A 19,151-nucleotide genomic window follows, 5' to 3' on the forward strand; every position below is an offset into this window, starting at 1 on the left:
CTGTACCCCACTTATAGTCAAAAACTAAATTTAGATGCAAATGAGTAATATTTCACCAGTATTACACACTTTTATTGCATTGTAGTTGTATTTTCCCCATTACCTATCGAAATAAACCACTATTAAAACTTCAAATGTGATCCTGGAGCACAAAACCAGTCATAAGTAGCACAGGTAAATTTGTAGCAATAGCCAACAATACATTGTATGGGTCAAAATGATCGATTTTTCTTTGATGCCAAAAATCATTAGGGTATTAAGTAATGATCATGTTCCATGAAGATATTTAGTAAATTTCCTACTGTGAATAGGCATACATCAAAACTTAATTTTTGATTAGTAATATGCATCGCTAAGAACTTCATTTGGACAACTTTAAAGGTGATTTTCTCAATATTTTGATTTTTTTGCACCCTCAGATTCCAGATTTTCAAATAGTTGTATCTCAGCCAAATATTGTCCTCTCATAAACCATATACAAACTCAATTTAAAAAAAATTGCAAATAGCAATTAGTTATAAATGTTGCATGAACGAACTTATGCATTAAGTACTGAAAACAAAATTGTTCATGATTCACTGGTTAGATTGGCTCTAACAAAGAATGCATTTAAAGTGTCATTAATATATATTAATTTGTCATTAATAGGAATCTGGTAAACGAGACATGTTCACAATGGTTTTTAATTGAAATATAAAACATCTTAAAACAAGTCTTTTTTGCTCTACAAAAAGAATGCTCCGTTTCATACAGCTGCTTTATAGACAACCAAGTCTATCCAGAAACGTTTAAAGTCAGAGCTGCAAATTTATGCATATTATATATAAAAAATAACAGGACGCCATCACATATCAAGGGCAGTTCAGGAGATGACACAACGCAACTACAACTCAGGGACAACAGTTAATACTTGCTTTGTGAAGAAAGAATGGCAGCTTTTTAGAGAAATAAACTAAAAAAAACAGAAAATCAGTCGCAGTCTCCCCAACGTCTCCTTTTCCAGAGAACCAGCATATCCACTTTCTGATGAAGTCTCCTCCATTAGGGCTAATCACTTAGTCTTGAACGGCGTTAGTTCAGCTGTTCTGTCCTGCAGGATTGTTGTGGAGTGTGAGATCAGGAACAGAGTGTCTCAGGGTTCAGCTCTAGGCCACAGTTACGAACCGGCCTCCTTTGCTGCTCTGCTGTGCTGCCTCCACACGCTGGTCCTTCAGGATGCGGAACCGCTCGTTGAGGGTCATTCCAGTCTGACACAGAAAAGAAAACAACAATGAAGATGGCCATCAGGTTTACCAACACTGAGGTAAATGTGTTTCTAGCTGCTGATCTGGAACAGATTGTTTTTTCCTTCAAACAGGAAAGCAAAACACAGGCTGAAGTTCAATACTGGAAGAGTTCATATTTGAATTGCATGTAAACGTAGTCAAAGATGTGTTTTTTGGATTAGAAAAACATGTCTCTGTAGTGGATAAACAGAAGATAAAATTTGTTTTGGGTGAATCAAACAGGTAATCTTTGGTCTATCGTACAGCTCCAGGTATCCGCATACAGCGACAATGATTTTGTCCTCTATTGTTGTTTCGGATTTCTGCCTCCGCTCGTAATCACGTCACTACTAGAGCAAGCTCCTGATTGGTTAATGCGGCGCAAATATCCACCAAAATTCAGATTTTTCAACTTGCGCGAATCACGCGTTAAACGCCCGAAACGCTCAATTTGCAGGATGTCTGTTCATGCCTTTGCATTGACTTAACATTTAAATCACTCGCGCTTAACGCTTCATTCGCGTCTGGTGTGAACGCACCATTAAGACACTTCTTTTCAAAAACATTAAATTGTAATTACAGTACTGATGATCAGTGTTGATTATTAAATAATTTGATAAACTATTTTTCGGGACAGTTTTAGGCTAAATAAAATTTTTAATTTCGGTTACTGTTTTTTGGTTAAAAAAAAAAAAAAACATCAGTAATTTTATTGACTGAATTATGCAAAACAAATGCATTCTTGCATGTAAATTTAAAGCTGCAGTCCGTAACTTGTTAAAAATGATCCGAAAATCAATATTTGAGAAAGTACATAAGCAGCCAGTGTTCAAAACTAATTGCCTTGCTTTAGCCAGATTCACAGCGGTTAGCTTATAATAATGTTTTCTCATTTGAGTGGTACGGGTATGTTTCCGTGGGAAATTTGAGCATGCCACTGTGTCAAGTTGTCCCGGCTAGTAGACTATCGCATGTGAGGATCCTGCAGGTGTCAGCTAAATTATAGCCTTTTCTCACAGCAGCTAGAATAATTAAATGTATCATTTTGATGGCGAATTGTAATCCAGAAAGGATTGTGTGTTTATGAAACACTTGTGAATGAAATTAAATTATATTTCAGTTTTAAACGTGCTTCTGATTACACAAGATTTGTATTCTAAAGAAAACCATTTCGAAGGGAGCATAGTTTGCTTTTGGGGTTAAAAGAATTTCTTAATATGAAATTAGAATGGCATGACAATTAGATTAAACTGTACAGAAATTGAAATCTACACGTTAATACACACTATATTCATAGTAACGCAATGCTGATGTTGTTAACATTAATAATTTGAGAATAAAGTATAACAATAATAATTTGCACGGTTCTGATTTGGGTCATATATTCCAAGACGTAGGCTAGAATCTGTGATTATTAAGTGTTTGATTCACACCGGTGCGGTGACTGACAGCTACACATTCACCTCAAAACATTAGATTCATCTGCGCTGAAGCCGTGCCGGAGTACAGCCCACGTAATAAAGATAATTCCGCGCTTGGCTGCAATTCCAGATTTTCAACAGAGATGGCGACAAAGAGGCAAAACTTACGGACTGCAGCTTTAAGATAACACTATTTTACAGCTTCCTTGTTACACTTACTATAGTAATAACAAATTATGTATAATCGCATGCAACCAACCGTAATCTAACCATGTAGTAAGTACAAGTAGTTAATATTACTCAGTCCTTAAAATGTATAATTACACTGTAACAAGAACACAAAATAAAGTATAACCTAATTGAATATAAATATTTCACTGACTCAATGATAAATACAATTGATATTTGTGACCCTGGACCACAAAACCAGTCTTAAGTCACTGGGGTATATTTGTAGCAATAGCCAAAAATACATTGTGTCAAAATTATTGATTTTTCTTTTATGCCAAAAATCCTTAGGATATTAAGTAAAGAATGTTCAAAGAATTGTAGTAATATGCATTGCTAAGAACTTCATTTGGACAACTTTAAAGGCGATTTTCTCAATATTTAGATTTTTTTTTTGCACCCTCAGATTCCAGATTTTCAAAGGTTGTATCTCGGCCAAATATTATCCTATCCTAACAAACCTTTCATCAAAGGAAAGATTATTTATTCAGCTTTCAGATGATGGATAGACCTCAGTTTTAAAAAAATTGACCCTTATGAATGGTTTTGTGGTCCAGGGTCACATTTTTCCTACCTGTTTCCCAACACTGTTGATATCAAACTGCAGGGCGACACCTTTAGGAGGTTTCCTCTCCGGCTCCTCTTGAGGAGGTGAGGAGCGTGCTGGAGTCACAGGGTGCAGGGACCAGGACTGAGCGGGCCTGTGCGGAGCGAAACAAAACAAAACATCATTACTTCTGTGCTCCTACACTCACATTCAAAACACGCTGGAAAGAGTCTCAAAGGTTAAACCTGCCAAACTAACATGACAAGACGGAAACAAATGGATGTGAAATGTGTGGCTTGTTAGTGAGAGCATGCATCTTATCTGAACATCTTTATGAGTATCATTAGAAATACAAAACAAACACCAATTACAAATCCAAATATCTGAATGGCAACCATTGTATGTCTTATGAAAATGTGCATCTGGGTCTAATCAAATGTAATCATACTCAGGCTGTGTTCTAGCGGTGGGGTTGTCTATTGACACAGTGAGAATGCCACTGTTGTTTGTAGGAGAGCGCCACCTGGTGGAGAAGAGAAATCAGTAAGAGCTAACAGGAACCAACTTACAGTACATCTACACTACTTTTCCGTTTGGAATACAGAAGACTTTGTTATTGTAAGAGGTCTTCTGCTCAGCAAGGCTGCACTCATTTAATCAAAAATACAGGTGCATCTCAAAAGTTAGAATATCGTTAAAGTTTTTTTTTTTGTAACTCATTTCAAAAAGTGAAACTTTCATATATATATTCTAGGTTCCTTACACGTAAAGTATATCAAAAGTTTTTTTTTATTAACTTTGATGATTAGAGCTTACCGCTCATGAAAGTCAAAAATCCAGCATCTCAAAATATTAGAATATTAGAATACAAACTCCAGCATCAGTGAGGAATGGCATGGAAGCGATCAGCCTGTGGCTCTGCTGAGGCACTATTGAGTCTTCAGCTCGTCTGGATTGTTGGATCGACTGTTTCTCATCTTTCTCTTGAAAATATCCCATAGATTGCATATGGGGTTCAGGTCAGGCATGTTGGCTGGCCAATCAAGCACAGTATTATCATGGTCAGCAAAGCACTTGGAAGTGGTTTTGGCACTGTGGGCAGGTGCTAAAGTCCTGCTGGAAAAGGAAATCAGCATCTCCATAAAGTGCTCTAAAATCTCCTGGTAGACGGCTGCATTGACTTTGGACTTGATAAAATACAATGGACCAACACCAGCAGACGTCACGGCACCCCAAATCATCACTGACTTCAGAAACTTCACACTGGACTTCAAGCTGCTTGGATTCTGTGCCTCTCCACTCTTCCTCCAGACCTTGATTTCCAAATGAAATCTAAAATGTACTTTTATCTGAAAAGAGGACTTTGGATCACTGAGCAACAGTCCAGTTCTTTTTCTCTTTAGCCCAGATAAGATGCTTCTGACGATGTTTCTGTTTCAGAAGTGGCTTGGTAGCCCTTTTCCTGAAGATGTTGGAGCGTGGCGACTCTTGATGCACCCCATTATTGTGGTTTCAAAGAACAAGAGATACCCAGAATTTATACTGTATGGGTGGTCATTTATTGAAACTCAAATGTAAATATTCTACTATTTTGAGATACTGGATTTTTGACTTTCATGAGCTGTAAACTCTAATCGTCAAAATAAAAAAAATAAAAAAATTAACTTTTGAAATGTTTCACTTTACATGTAATGAATCTAGAATATATGCAAGTTTCACTTTTTGAAATAAGTTACAAAAAAAAAGTTCACAATATTAAAATTTGAGATGCAGCTGTACAATACAACAGTAATGCTGTAATATCACAACTTTTATATCAGAATATATTTTAAAATGCATTTATGCATAAATATATTTTAGAATATATTCCTGTGATCAAAGCTGAATTTTCAATATTATTACTCCAGTCTTCAGTCACATTTTGTTTCAGGATTGACAAATAGAAAGTTTTTTAAAGAACACCATTTAATTGAAATTGAAATCTTTTGTAAGATTGTAAATGTCTTTACTGTCAGCTTTTATAAATTTAATGAAACCTTGCTGAATAAAAGTATTCAGTTAAAAAAAAAAAAAAAAAAACTTGTAGTAGTTTGAACCAGAAAAACAAACAAAAATGATTGAAGAACGTTTACTTACGAGCGTGTCCTCTGTGTGGGTTGAGCAGACTTTGTCTTCTGAACTTGTGTATGAACCTATAAAAAAAGAAAAATCAGAAACAAATAGTAAAAGTACTAATAGACAGAAAGCCAAATCAGCGCTCTCATATTTGAACTGGCTTAACTTAAATTCATAAAGCTTCAAATAAAAGTAGTAATTTTAAATTTTCATTTGAACACTGTGACTGATTGAAAACATATACATACATGCATATATATATATATATATATTTATATAACCATTCTTGCTTTATTCTGGACTAACATTTAAAGAGACTTTGATTTAGTGAGTTCAGTGAAGGACTGATATGAAATAAATAGCCTATAGGTTTGATTATTTTTTTGTGATTCATTAAAATAATGGTTCACAAGAGTAGTACACCAACCAGTAACGGTTCTAGGGACGAAAGGACCAGTTCCTAATTTAAACATCACACTTTTCACTATAATAAGAGCCAATGCATAACAAAATACTTGTGTATTGCGTACACAATGACAGTGTGTTCAAAGCAACATTCATTTATATAAATACTACAGAGAAACCATACTCTTAAAAACTTGTTATTTATTATAACTACATATATTTAAGTGAAACAAAAGGCTCCTTAAGGTGAAGAGGATGTCACATGATCAGCCCCCATGCATGCAGCTTTCTGCCCATATTGTCCATACATGTGCTAGGGACAACTAGCGGTAAAGCTTGTGTGCTTTTCACACATCACTGTGTGAACTCTAGACAGGAAGTTCATTAGCTTCTTACTTTGAGTCCTCTTCTGAAGAGGAAAGTGGCCTGTCGTGCTTCTCTCTGTGTTTGCGGAGCAGTCGGAGCATTCCTGTAGAAAACGGATGATAAAGTAAAAGGCAATAATTTTCACTTTGAAACAACTTGGAAAAAATATAAATAAATAAGTGCTGTCAAACGATTAATCACATCCAAAATGATTTTTATTTACATAATATATCTGTGTACTGTGTATATTTATTATGTATATATAAACACACGGACATACAGTATATATTTTGAAAATATTTACATGTATATATTTATATTCATATAATTTAATATATAAATGTAACATTTTTCTTAAATATATACATGCATGGGTGTATTTATATATACATAAATATGCACAGTACACACACACATACTATGTAAACAAACTTTTATTTTGGAAGCGATTAATCATTTGACAGCACTAAAATAAATAAATCTTAATTTCCAATGGATATTAAGTCCCGCCCTAATTTCTCATTTTAATTCTCCCGCTTTACTGAGTTACAAATCTTACGTTGACATTTTGCCTGTAATTTATTTGCTTCATGTTTTTTTTTGTTGTTTTTTTTTTTTTGAAATTAATACTTTTAAGGATGCATTAAATTGATCAAAAGTGGCATTTATAATATTACAAAAGATTTCCATTTCAAATAATTGCTGTTCTTTTTAACTTTCTATTTATCAGAGATCTCTGGAAAAAAAGGATCACAGTTCCCACAAAAATAATAATATAATAAGTTTCTTGAGCAGCAAATCAGCATATTAGAATGATTTCTGAAGGATCATGTGACACTGAAGACTGGAGTAATGATGCTGAAAATTCAGCTTCACATCAAGTTAGATTTTAAAATATATTAAAACAATTATTTTAAACCATTTTAATGCATTTCAAGGCTGTATTTATTTTAACATGACTAATTTACCAACCCCAAACTTGAATGGTAGAACACAATATTCAAATTCTGCCTAAAAATATCCATTTTGGTCTCATCAGACCCTAAAATCTCATCTGAAAATTGAGTTCCTTTTGGCAAACTCATGCTTTCATGTGGACTTGAGTCGCGGCTTCTCCTGCAACATGTTTTTCATGTGTACTTTCATAAGGCACTGCACATGCAAAAACTCTAACTTTAACTCAACTATTAAACAAAAAAAAAAATCTTACCATTTTCTGTGAAGCCGAAAACGTCTGAAAACTGAGCTCTGGGGTTTCTGAGAGTCCATCTGTCTGTTTGGTCTCCTCTGGATCGGCATCTGTCGCCGCTGGACAAACGGCTGAGATCTCTGAGAGAAATTAATGCACGTATAAAAAAAGTTACACCTGAATTCATTCACACGTGACAACAAAATCACCTTTTAAGCTCAAACTCTGACCATGCACAAACTAATTATCATACATTATGGCAGTTCAGTACGGTACGCAATTATGTCCGTTTCCATTGTCAGAAGTTGTGAATGATACCAAAATACTGAACCGTACCACTTTTTTGGTACCCTCCCTTTGGGATACCTAGCACAGCAAAGGGTACCAAAAGGGTGGAGCTAAACTCACTGCAGAAGTTGATTGGTTGACTAGAATCGCCACTTTCACGTGATTCAAGGGCATTAAGCTTCTCCTTCACTCGTTCCACTCTGATGTCCATGAGTCTTGGGCTTATTTACATCAGTGCGCACAAACACACAAATATATAGCAGTGCATTTTATAATTTTATAGAAAATAGCCGTTTCATAATATGCATTCTCGTCTGTTCTTGTGGACTTGTGAACCGTCACTGCCCAAAAACCTGCATAACTTTCAAAATATTACTGTTATTGTGTCATGAAATGTAGTTTTAAGAGTTTTTCAGGCGAGAATGTAGTTGTTTAAAACCCAAATCTGTGGTTTATTTATAAAGATATAGCGCCTATTTGAAAATTTGCTATGCCGATTTCAGAGCTCCAGGCGCTCCGTGCTCAGGTATCCCACTGAGAGGAGCATAACCTCGGCTAGTCCTTCCGACATTTGCTGCCGGCTCGGATGTCTCTGTAGTGATTAAACATGAGATGCAATTCGTTTTGTGCTTTATCGTCAATCGCTACTTTCCGGCATACACCATACCTATCAAGTAAGGGTACTGTTGGCAGTGGAAATGCAAACTGGATCAGGGTGTTCTGTACAGAGTCGTACTGTACTATACTGTCCCGTACCGCTCGGTGGAAACGAGCCATTAGTGTCCACACCTGGTTGACAGCTGTACTGTTGGGCATCTGTCGGTTCTGAGCGGGTCTGTTCTGGACGGGTCGATTGAGCGGACTGATCCCTTTAAACAGGGCGGCATTTTTTCTCGCAGCTAAACCAGTGATGACCCCCTGCCCACGACGCCTGGCCACCGTGGGAGGAAGCTTGCGGTTTCGAGTGAAGCGTTTGTTCACAACACCTCCTACAGATGGCCAAAACAAAACCAGTTGCAGAAAATTGTCAGACATGGCTGATTTGCATTCAATTAAACACTGAAATTACTCTAAAACTGAATTTATTGTTATATTGTAGCTGATTTATTTTTTTTATTTTTGTTAAAACATGCTTAGAGAAAAAGATACACTAAGATGGGCTCAATAAAAAAATTCACGTGACAATAAAGAAGAAAAGGTCAAATTCTGACCTCTTATAGATGGCACTGCAGCTCTTGGCCCAGTTTTCTTCCCCTGAGAGAAGCGACCTTTCACCGGGAGTCTGCGCTTGGACGTCTGGGCCTGGAACTGTTTCTGCTTCTTGTTCAACCGGATAATATCATCTGCAAAAATATGAATGCAATAAATTTTATCAAATCAAACGATACAGGACACATCACACAAACTGCTGGGTTGCTCAATTGAACACTAAAAAACAGGCACATCAAAAAAACTTCTGATAAATGAACTTCATTTCAATAAAACTGTCATTAAATATGCTTTGAAAACATTAACATTGTTTAAATAAATATCCCTCTGGAAATAACGTTAAGTGATACTCAGGAAATGCGGTCAAACGCAGTCAAGATATATCTTTAAACGCGTTTACCAACCAATAAAACACCGATAAAGGTGATGATATATATTATATTACGATACAAAGAGATTGCTGCAATGTTAACACCGACTCAAACTATGATAAATCACAAGTAAAATCTCACAATGCTAATCAGCTACACATACACGGCTAGTTTAATCTGTGGCATTACCTAAAGACATGTCAACCTTATCGAGTTCCTCTGTACTTCCACCACCGACCGATTTATAACTAGATTTGCTCATTCTGCAGTTCGCGCTATGATAGAAATGAAGAAGCAAACAACACACTGCCTACACGACCCCACAACACTAGCAAACTAGCCAGCTTTCATTGAGCGCTCGACGTTCCTGCGCATGCGCGGACTCACGCACGTCGCGCTGAGGCTCTTGGGAAATGTAGTTTGATGGGAAAAAGTTGTGCAGATCGTAAAATGCAGTAATACTTTACATATATGATAATTACTTGTATTTGAGTGCTACATGGCCATGTGTGTTCAGTTGACTTCGTCAAATTTTGAGCGACAAATTCTTTGTTATTGTTATGGAAAACGAATCGTTGGGTAACACAGCAGGAGCGTAAGCCCCGCCTCCAGCAGTCTGTGTTACAAAACCAACCAGCTCCACGTGAAAAAATTGTGCAGCGACAAAATTATCAAAAGTGCATTTGGTTTCATGTGTTTGGCAGTGTATGCTTCATATTAGGTAAACGGTTTCTTTAATGAGCTCTTTTTTGGCAATGCATCGTGAGCCATATGCAAATTACCTTGCTGTTTTTATCTGACGTCTATCGGTTGTTTTCTACGTGCTTGTACAACACCAGAAACAGCAGAAGAGCGCTGCTCCTCCGTGCCATCAGCGACCCAAATACTCTCCCACATTATATCAGTATGTCTGCGAACAAGCGCAAGCTGAAGCGCCAGAGAGAGCCAGCGGACAGCGCCGGGGGGAAACAGCCGAGGCTATCGGGAGTGAGAGCGAGAGAGACCGGCTGGCTGCTGAGGGAAGTGACCGAGCTCCGCAGAGCAGCGCTGGGATGCGAGGTCAACAAAAAGCGCCTCCGGTATTTATCAGACACACAGAAAATCAAACAGGGCTCTGATGGGGTCCTCTACTGGATGTCCCGCGACCAAAGAGTCCAAGGTAAAGTATATAAAGAGAGAAAAAAACGTTGCTCAGTATTTTATGCTCACCAAGACTGCATTTATTTGATCAAAAAAACAGTAATATTGTGAAATAGTATTGCAAATTTAAAATAGCTGTTTTCTATTTTAATATATATCAAAGTATAATTTATTCCTGAGATGCAAAGCTGAATTTTCAGCATCATTGCCCCAGTCATGAGTGTCAGTGTTGCAAACTCTTGTGCTGCCTAATAGGGCAAGACCTTAGATTGAACAATGTGCATTTACTTTTAAATAGTAATTTATTTAGATGAGTTTAGCATGTGCAGGATGATGATGCATCAGCCAATGTGTTATTATAGGAAATAAATAGAAACATTTGCTAATTTAGTTGTTATAGAACAAAATGTAAACCACTATGAATGTATAAATGACTTTTAATATAATTCTTATGTATATTTATATATTTTTTAGTGCTTTCAAACAATTAATCGCATCCGAAATAAAAGTTTTTGTTTACATACTATATGTGAGTGTTCTGTGTATATTTATTATGTATGTATAAACACACACACACATGCATGTATATATTTGGAAAATAGTGTATTTACATGTATATATTTATATTCATGTAATTTATATTATATATAAATATATTTAATATGTAAACATAAGACATTTCTCTTAAATATATACGTGTATGTGTGTGTATTTATATATACATAATGAATATACACAGTAAACATATATTACATAAACAAAAACCTTTATTTTGGTTCCGATTAATCGTTTGACAGCACTAATATTTTTAAAAGTGTCATTATTATCATTATCATTTTACTTAAAAATACATTTAGACAGTTTAGGTGAATGCTTGAATAATCAATGAGAGACAAAGCACAATCCAGGTTAAGGAGATTAAATTGAAAGGTCCATTTATTCCTTTTCTTGTATACAGGCATATGAAGACTTACATATTTAGTTTAATGCATATCATAGTAGCAACATTATGAATGCAAATTGAATTATTTCAGTTAGCCTATGTTTTAATTAAAAATGAATATGTCTTAATAATGTACATCTAATTCATGGAAACGCTGAATAATAACCCCATTAATTATGAAAAGTATTGAATTTAAAAGTAATAATACCACTAGTAACAACAATCCTTCTTGGGTCTTTCTGTGACAATTCTGTGTGGCCAAAGAATTACCCCGAGGGTCTAATTTGATCTTTTTACTTAAAAATAAAAATTATAAATTTTACTCCACAAATCTAAAAACACCGATGTATCCAAAAATCACTCATTAACAAATTGACATAAAAGTAGTGCTGTCAAACGATTAATCGCGATTAATCACATCCAAAATAAATGTTTTTACATAATATATGTATGTGTGCTGTGTATATTTATGTATATATAAATACACATGCATGTATATATTTTAGAAAAACATGTTATGTTTATGTATTAAATATATTTATAATATAAATTATGAATATAAATATAGACATGTAATAATATTTTTGTGTGTGTATTTATATATACAGTACATATTAAATATACACACATATATGATTAATCGTTTGGCAGCACTACATAAAAGCCATTAATATTAATTACAATGTTATAAGTCACTATTTTCCAGAGACACAAAATAATATCAGGAAGTAATCTTAACACTGTTTCGACTGCCTAAATCTCACAAATGTTGACATTCAAATGAAATGACGAAAAATAAAAATACATTCATCAAAAGTGAAAATCCATGATACATTTTTTCGGAATTCTTTGATGAATAGAAATTTCAAAAGAACAGTATTTATTTAGAAATATTTTTTTTACATGATAAATGCCCTTACTGTTACTTTTGATCAATTTAATGCATCCTTGCTAAGTAAAAGTATTAATTTCATTAAAAAAATCTTCCTGACCACAGACTTTTGTATGGTGTTGTTTGTGCTGCAGATAACTGGGCATTGATCTACGCTCAGCAGCTGGCTCAGGCTGAGAAACTTCCTCTGCACATCTGCTTCTGCTTGGTGCCTCGATATCTGGATGCGACCTACAGACAGTACGCCTTTATGCTGAAAGGACTGCGAGAAGTGGCAAAGGTACAGAAATGCTACATCTCAAGAGATCATTACATCTGTCCTGGTCTGTCATTGAGTGTTTGATGTGTCTGCTGCTGTGCTTATTATTTGTTAGACTGAGCTACTAAATTAGACCACACCCCTTTCCATAACCGGTGTTTCTGATTGGCCAGGGCTGCACTCCTAGATAGTAGGGGCATTAAATGAATTGTATTTTAATAAAATGTAATAATGTCCGTTGTTACAGGAATGCAAAAGCCTGGATATTCAGTTCCATCTGCTGTCAGGAGAGCCTGGAGAGAAGCTGCCAAGCTTTGTTAAAAACTGGAAGTTTGGAGCAGTTGTCACTGACTTTAACCCTCTCAGGATCCCTCTCCAGTGGATTGAGACGGTTAAGAAACACTTTCCGTCTGATGTCCCTTTCATTCAGGTGTGTAATTCATTATTTATCTGTGCACTTGCTCAGTTCTTGCATGCCATGTGCTCGTGTACTGATTTGAAACTGTTACATTTTCCTGCCGCTCTGAATCAAGGTTGATGCACATAACGTGGTGCCTTGCTGGGAAGCGTCTGAGAAGCTGGAATATGGAGCCAGGACAATACGAGGCAAAATCACTAAACTTCTGCCAGAATTCCTCACAGAGATTCCTCTTGTAGACACTCATCCACACTCTGCTTCTCGGACAGCAAAGGTTTGATCATGGATTCTACAATAGCTCTACCAGAGATGTGATTTTTCTGCTTTTATGTAAATTCCTATGGATCTTCTTCATATCAAAATCTGTGTTTCAGCCCGTGGACTGGGAGGAGGTGCTGTCGTCTCTTGAGGTGGACCGCAGTGTTGGAGAGGTGGACTGGGCCCAGCCTGGCTCCTGTGGCGGCATGGCCATGCTGGAGTCCTTCATTGACCAGCGCCTGCGTCTCTTTGCCACTCACAGAAACAATCCCAACTATGACGCCCTCAGCCATCTCTCCCCCTGGATCCACGCTGGTCAGTTTGCACTCCGTCTAAGTGCTTTTTTTGTTGTTGTTCATGCAGTGCAATAAATAATTTATTTTGTGACCTACTGAAGTGCTGCAGGTTTGGTAAAACATGAGTGTGAAAGATTGATTTTTGGGTAAACCATCTTTATTTTACACCATCCACTTGCTTATAGATGTAGTCTAGAGGTTCTAATAGTTGGCATGTTTTCTCTTGAAGGCCAGTTATCTGCTCAGCGTGTGGTGAAGCAGGTCAAAGGAGAAAAGAATGCCAGCGAGTCTGTGGCGTCTTTTGTTGAGGAGCTGGTGGTGCGCCGGGAGCTCGCTGACAACTTCTGCTTCTACAACCACAACTATGACAACATTTCAGGTGAGTGCCGTGTCAGTCGCTTTAATCGTTTTAAACTTAAAGCCATATAGTTGAGGCATTAAATGGTGCATGCACTGCAAAGAATAAATATCAGTAAATAAATATAAATATCAGTATTTTTGTCTTGTTTTCTAGTTCAAATATGTGACCCTGGACCACAAAACCAGTCTTAAGTGTCAATTTTTCAAAATTGAGATTTCTACATCATCTGAAAGCTGAATAAATAAGCTTTGTTAGGATCGGACAATATTTGGCTGAGAGACAACTATTTGAAAATCTGGAATCTGAGGGTGCAAAAAAAATCTAAATGTTGAGAAAATCGCCTTTAAATTAGTCCAGATGAAGTTCTTAGCAATGCATATTTTTTAATATAATGTATAAGTTTTTATATATTTACGGTAGGAAATTTACAAAATATCTTCATGGAACATGATCTTTACTTAATATCCTAATGATTTTTGGTATAAAAGAAAAATGTATAATTTTGACCTATACAGTGTATTTTTGGCTATTGCTGCAAATATCCCCCAGCGACTTGAGACTGCTTTTGTGCTCCAGGGTCACATATCTAAACATCCTTAAATCAAGATGCAGTTACTTGAGATGCAAAATGAAGATTGTTAAAGCCTTGTTTTATGAGAAATTGAACAAAATTGAGTTTATGGTTTAAACAAGGTATCTGTCAATAGGGTATGAAAACTTTTAAATGAAGTTGATTTTTCGGACCCTATCATCAGATTTGTTCATGTTTAAATCATAAACACACTTCATTTTGATCAGTTTATCTGAATACAAGACTTATCTTCAGTCATTTTGCTTCTCAGTGTATCTTGACTTAAGAACCTTTAGAAAATTGCACTGGAAAACAACAAAAATCATGTTTTTGCAACATGATCAATAGAGTAAAAGTTATTTCCATATTCTAGTTAAGCTATTTTTGTTTATAAAATTAATTAAAAATGAATGGAGCTGTTGGAAGCTGTATTTTCAAAGTGTTGCTACTAGTACAACTCGTTTTGTGCAAGACATGTTCATTTAGAGAGAATATTGAAGTATTGGGCTCCTTTCAATTAATTACTTGCATTTCCTTTAACTGGTCTTTAAAGGTCTTCCATTTACCTTCATAAAGAAACCCTGCACACAGTAAATTTACCAATATAGCTCATTTGCAAGCTCATTCCAGGCCTTTGTTTAAATTGTATATCTCTGTGCACAGGTGCGTATGATTGGGCGAAGAAGACTTTGCAGGATCACGCGAAGGACCGCAGAGAGTATCTTTACACAAAAGAGCAGCTGGAGAACGCCAAGACCCACGACCAGCTGTGGAACGCTGCGCAGGTATACATAGTACAGTTTTTGTCATTTTTGTATCTCAAAACCACTGCTGTAATGCCAAACCCAGTGAATGGACCCAGTAAATGCACTGAAACGAAGTCTCCTGGTGTGTTGTAGCATCAGCTGGTGTTAGAAGGGAAGATGCATGGGTTTCTTCGCATGTACTGGGCAAAGAAGATCCTGGAATGGACTGCATCTCCTGAAGAAGCCCTCTCTATTGCTATATATCTGAATGACCGCTTGTCTTTAGACGGCTGCGATCCCAACGGATACGTGGGTGAGAAACCTGATGCTTTGATTGCTCTAGCACATTAAATACATTCTTACAATAAATTATTCAAGTAATTGTATTTCATAGGCTTATATCTATATATCTATATCTATCTATCTATCTATCTATCTATCTATCTATCTATCTATCTATCTATCTATCTATCTAACTGTTTTCAACATTGATAATAATAAAAAATGTTTGTTGAGCAGCAGATTAACATATTAGAATGATTTCTGAGGGATCATGTGACTCTGAAGACTGGAGTAATGGTGCTGAAAATTCAGCTTTGCATCATAGGAATAAATTACATTTGAAAAATATTCAAATATTTTAAATTGTAGTGATATTTCACAGCATTACAGTTTTTTTCTTTCCATCAAATAAATGCATTTAATTTTATCAAGTACATGCAGCCCTGGTGAGCATAAGATACTTCTTTCAAAAACATTAACAAAACGTACTGACCTCTTACTGAACTTTTTTTTGTACTTGATTATATGAATTATTTAGTTTAATATTCTTACAGGTTGCATGTGGTCCGTCTGTGGCATCCATGACCAGGGCTGGGCAGAGAGGTCCATCTTTGGCAAAATCCGGTATATGAATTATGCTGGCTGCAAGCGGAAGTTTGATGTGGCACAGTTTGAGAGGAAGTACGCTGCTGGAAAGGAGACCTCCAAAAAAGATACCAAGAAATCTGTCTAATTTCATTAGTCAAATCCTGAAAATTTCAGTTCTCATTGTTTGTACTTGTTTTAGAGAGACTGTATTTAAGGGGATTTTTCTCTGGCAGACCTTTTTCTGTAGTAAGGGGAAGTTTATTAATAAGATGCTATATTTGTTATGTTGTTTGTTGGTATAAAGGCTATTGTCTGTGTAACGTGTTTACTTGTGCTGCTTCTGATATTCTTTTTTATTTTTTAATGGATCATAAGACCAATGAGTTTGGTCTGATGTTACAAAGTTATCTACGGTCATGCATTGCAGACTTCAGAAATGCAATGTATAGAAGTTGTACTGTTGTTTTCTGCAAAAAAAAAAAATATATATATATATATGTACAATGGTAGAAGAATCAATCACCAAAAATAAAATAAATTTTAATACACAACACACTGCCTTCGATTTATAAACTCACTAAAAATGAGCTCACTAGGGGGCCTCAGTGGACTTCTGAGAGGGCCAAATGATAGAAATGAATTTATATTAAAATACTTGGTCACACTTTATATTAGGTGGCCTTAACTACTATGTTACATCAAAAAATAAGTACAATGTATTATTGTGGTCGTGTTGCATTGCAAAACACTTTTGCTGCTATTGAGGTGGGATACGGGTACGGTTAGGGCCCGGTTTGGTGGTGTGGGTAGGTTTAAGGGTGGGTTAAGGTGTGAGGAATGGGTCAACAGTTTAATTACAGAAATTAATTACAGATGTTACATTTTTAAAAATATAAGTACAATGTAAAAACATGTATATACACAATAAGTGCATCGTATCAAATTATTAATTTAAAAGTAAATACATAGTAAAGGCCACCTAATATAAATGCTACAAAATAAATATATACAGTCATTTTTAATAATAACTATTATTTTATTGAAGCATTAAGTTCTTGAAATTGTTGAAATTTCTTTCTTGAATCAAAAATATTTGTGGTTAATTCATTCAGTATTTTGATATCGTCAGTTTTTGTTAATAAAAGGTTTGAAAACACGTAGCTTTGTTATAATCAGAACAGAATACAAGCTTATATATGAGGGGCCTTTAAATATTGTGTTGGACAGTATTTGAGAACCACTGATCTAAAGCATAAAGACCATCAAAAAAGGCAACAGGAAATAGGCTTAAAATTGTTAACTGTCATTAATAAAAATGTTTATAAACAGGAATGTTTTTTTTCTTTATCAACTAACATTCATATTCATAAAGCAAGATTATTAAGCGTGAACATTTTTAGCACCTCCTCAGGGAGATACATATTTTCAATGCTTTATGCCTAAAGAGCAGCTTTTCTAAATCTGCACGTTTTAACTTTGGAAGTTGTAAAATAACCTGAATGTAAAATATAATATGCCTTATTTTTGTCTTACATCTTAGGCTGAAATGAAGTGTTTTGAATATGAATATAGATATATTAAATAGGTTAATTCTTTCAATATATGAACAGTTTATTCAAATTACAATCTTGCTTTAATTATCCTACTGCTGGAATGAAACACGGTGATATTTCATAACAGGTTATAAAAATTAGTTTCACATTAACTTTAATACAATCATTACTATAACAGACAAAAGTGTGACAACGACAATTCAACTGATTTTTCTGTTCTTTTTAATGGATAATGCATTTAAAGCGTTCGTTTTGACATAATATTTCATTGAAAGTGTTCAACATTAAACTAAAATGATTAGATTTCCGAACATGAATTAATAAAAAGCACTGAAATAAACATGATGTTATATGAATTCATGTGAATTGAAAAAGCATTTAAAAACAAGAACACGAGTAACAACAGAAGATATTAACTAAGTATATCAGGGAATATTTACATACACTATTTAGCATATTACGCCAGTGAAAATGTCCCATGACACAATCAGTGAAATGCAAGCACTTTTTATTATCTTGGATCTGACAGATGATGTATTGCTCTGCGTCATGTAGGGAAGAAGCAGACAGATAAAGATGGTTTGAGAGATCTGTTATCAGCATTCCAGCCTTGAGCAAGAAACATTACCACAGAGTAACATCTGCACACTCAAGCTCTCATTATTCATTTGTAGAATATATTTTGGATATTTCACATTCACTGTGGTAACTACGTTCCGAACAGGAAGTTGTCTTAAATGCGGTGGATCATTGTGTGTCACTGAACTGCTCACTAGTAGAAAAAATGCACTTTTTAACCATGTACACAACTTGCAACAAATACAAAACATATAAAATGCATATATATATACTATAACCTCATCGCACCATCACAGTGGTACAAAATGTGACATCACTAGATCTTACAGTCAGTGAGAATGATTGGAAACTTGCTTGGGTACTGGAAACACTTAAGATTGCCATCAATACTCTGCGTCATACACAAGCAAGACGTAGTTTATTATTCTATAAGGATGCATTTAATTGATCAAACATTACAGGAAAGACAGAAGGATCACAAGACATTGAAAACTGGAGTAATGACGCTGAAAATTCAGCTTTGATCACATAACGTAAATAAAATATTTTAAAATGTAATAATATTTCACAATATTACTTTTTACTGTATTTTGGATCAAATAAATGCTGTCTTGGTGAGTATAAGACATCTTCGAAAACATTTAAGGTCAGTATGTTTTTTTATTGCTTTTTTTTAAAGAAATCTCAAGAAATTTTATATGTACACAGTATATATCAACTTTGATATATTTATAAATTCTGTCATTTATTATACAGTTTCAGTCCTCACATTTGACTGAGCATGCAGCACTATAAGTATAGTCATGACGGTGCTTCACTGTAGTGTTTGCCATGTTTCAGACCGCGTGTTCAGTGCTTTGT

At 35.3% G+C, this 19,151-nt stretch overlaps 3 protein-coding genes across 6 annotated transcripts in view; 1 reads left to right on the forward strand and 2 right to left on the reverse strand.

Annotated features, from left to right (window-relative positions):
* LOC306846144 (tyrosine-protein kinase JAK1-like) overlaps nucleotides 1-19,151 on the reverse strand; it is an 830,156-nt gene that overhangs the window by 378,811 nt on the left and 432,194 nt on the right. The window lies entirely within an intron of this gene.
* Nucleotides 666-9,779, reverse strand: LOC306845958 (UAP56-interacting factor-like). 3 transcript variants are annotated; one of them, XR_013782032.1, is made up of 9 exons: nucleotides 9,594-9,779; nucleotides 9,036-9,167; nucleotides 8,492-8,813; nucleotides 7,558-7,676; nucleotides 6,378-6,450; nucleotides 5,598-5,653; nucleotides 3,910-3,984; nucleotides 3,489-3,615; nucleotides 666-1,247 (listed from the first exon to the last, which is right to left on the reverse strand). XR_013782032.1 is itself a non-coding variant. In XM_079378981.1 (9 exons), the coding sequence occupies exons 1-9, from the start codon at nucleotides 9,664-9,666 to the stop codon at nucleotides 1,146-1,148; spliced, it is 957 nt and encodes a 318-aa protein (XP_079235107.1). In that variant the 5' UTR covers nucleotides 9,667-9,779; the 3' UTR covers nucleotides 666-1,145. The 3 variants fall into 3 exon arrangements, 2 of the variants coding, with proteins under 2 accessions (XP_079235107.1, XP_079235106.1); XM_079378981.1 differs by having other exon boundaries at nucleotides 8,614-8,813; XM_079378980.1 differs by having other exon boundaries at nucleotides 8,581-8,813; nucleotides 9,594-9,775.
* cpdp (CPD photolyase) lies at nucleotides 9,895-16,707 on the forward strand. 2 transcript variants are annotated; one of them, XM_079379501.1, is made up of 10 exons: nucleotides 9,895-10,125; nucleotides 10,244-10,563; nucleotides 12,514-12,659; nucleotides 12,886-13,068; nucleotides 13,172-13,330; nucleotides 13,431-13,629; nucleotides 13,840-13,989; nucleotides 15,206-15,327; nucleotides 15,442-15,601; nucleotides 16,125-16,707. In XM_079379501.1, exons 1-10 carry the CDS (start codon nucleotides 10,112-10,114, stop codon nucleotides 16,301-16,303), a joined length of 1,632 nt encoding a protein of 543 aa, XP_079235627.1. In that variant the 5' UTR covers nucleotides 9,895-10,111; the 3' UTR covers nucleotides 16,304-16,707. The 2 variants fall into 2 exon arrangements, with proteins under 2 accessions (XP_079235627.1, XP_079235626.1); XM_079379500.1 differs by having other exon boundaries at nucleotides 10,047-10,563; nucleotides 16,125-16,629.

This window comes from Barbus barbus (assembly GCF_936440315.1).
Source record: "Barbus barbus genome assembly, chromosome: 26".
Taxonomy (NCBI): Eukaryota; Metazoa; Chordata; class Actinopteri; order Cypriniformes; family Cyprinidae; genus Barbus; species Barbus barbus.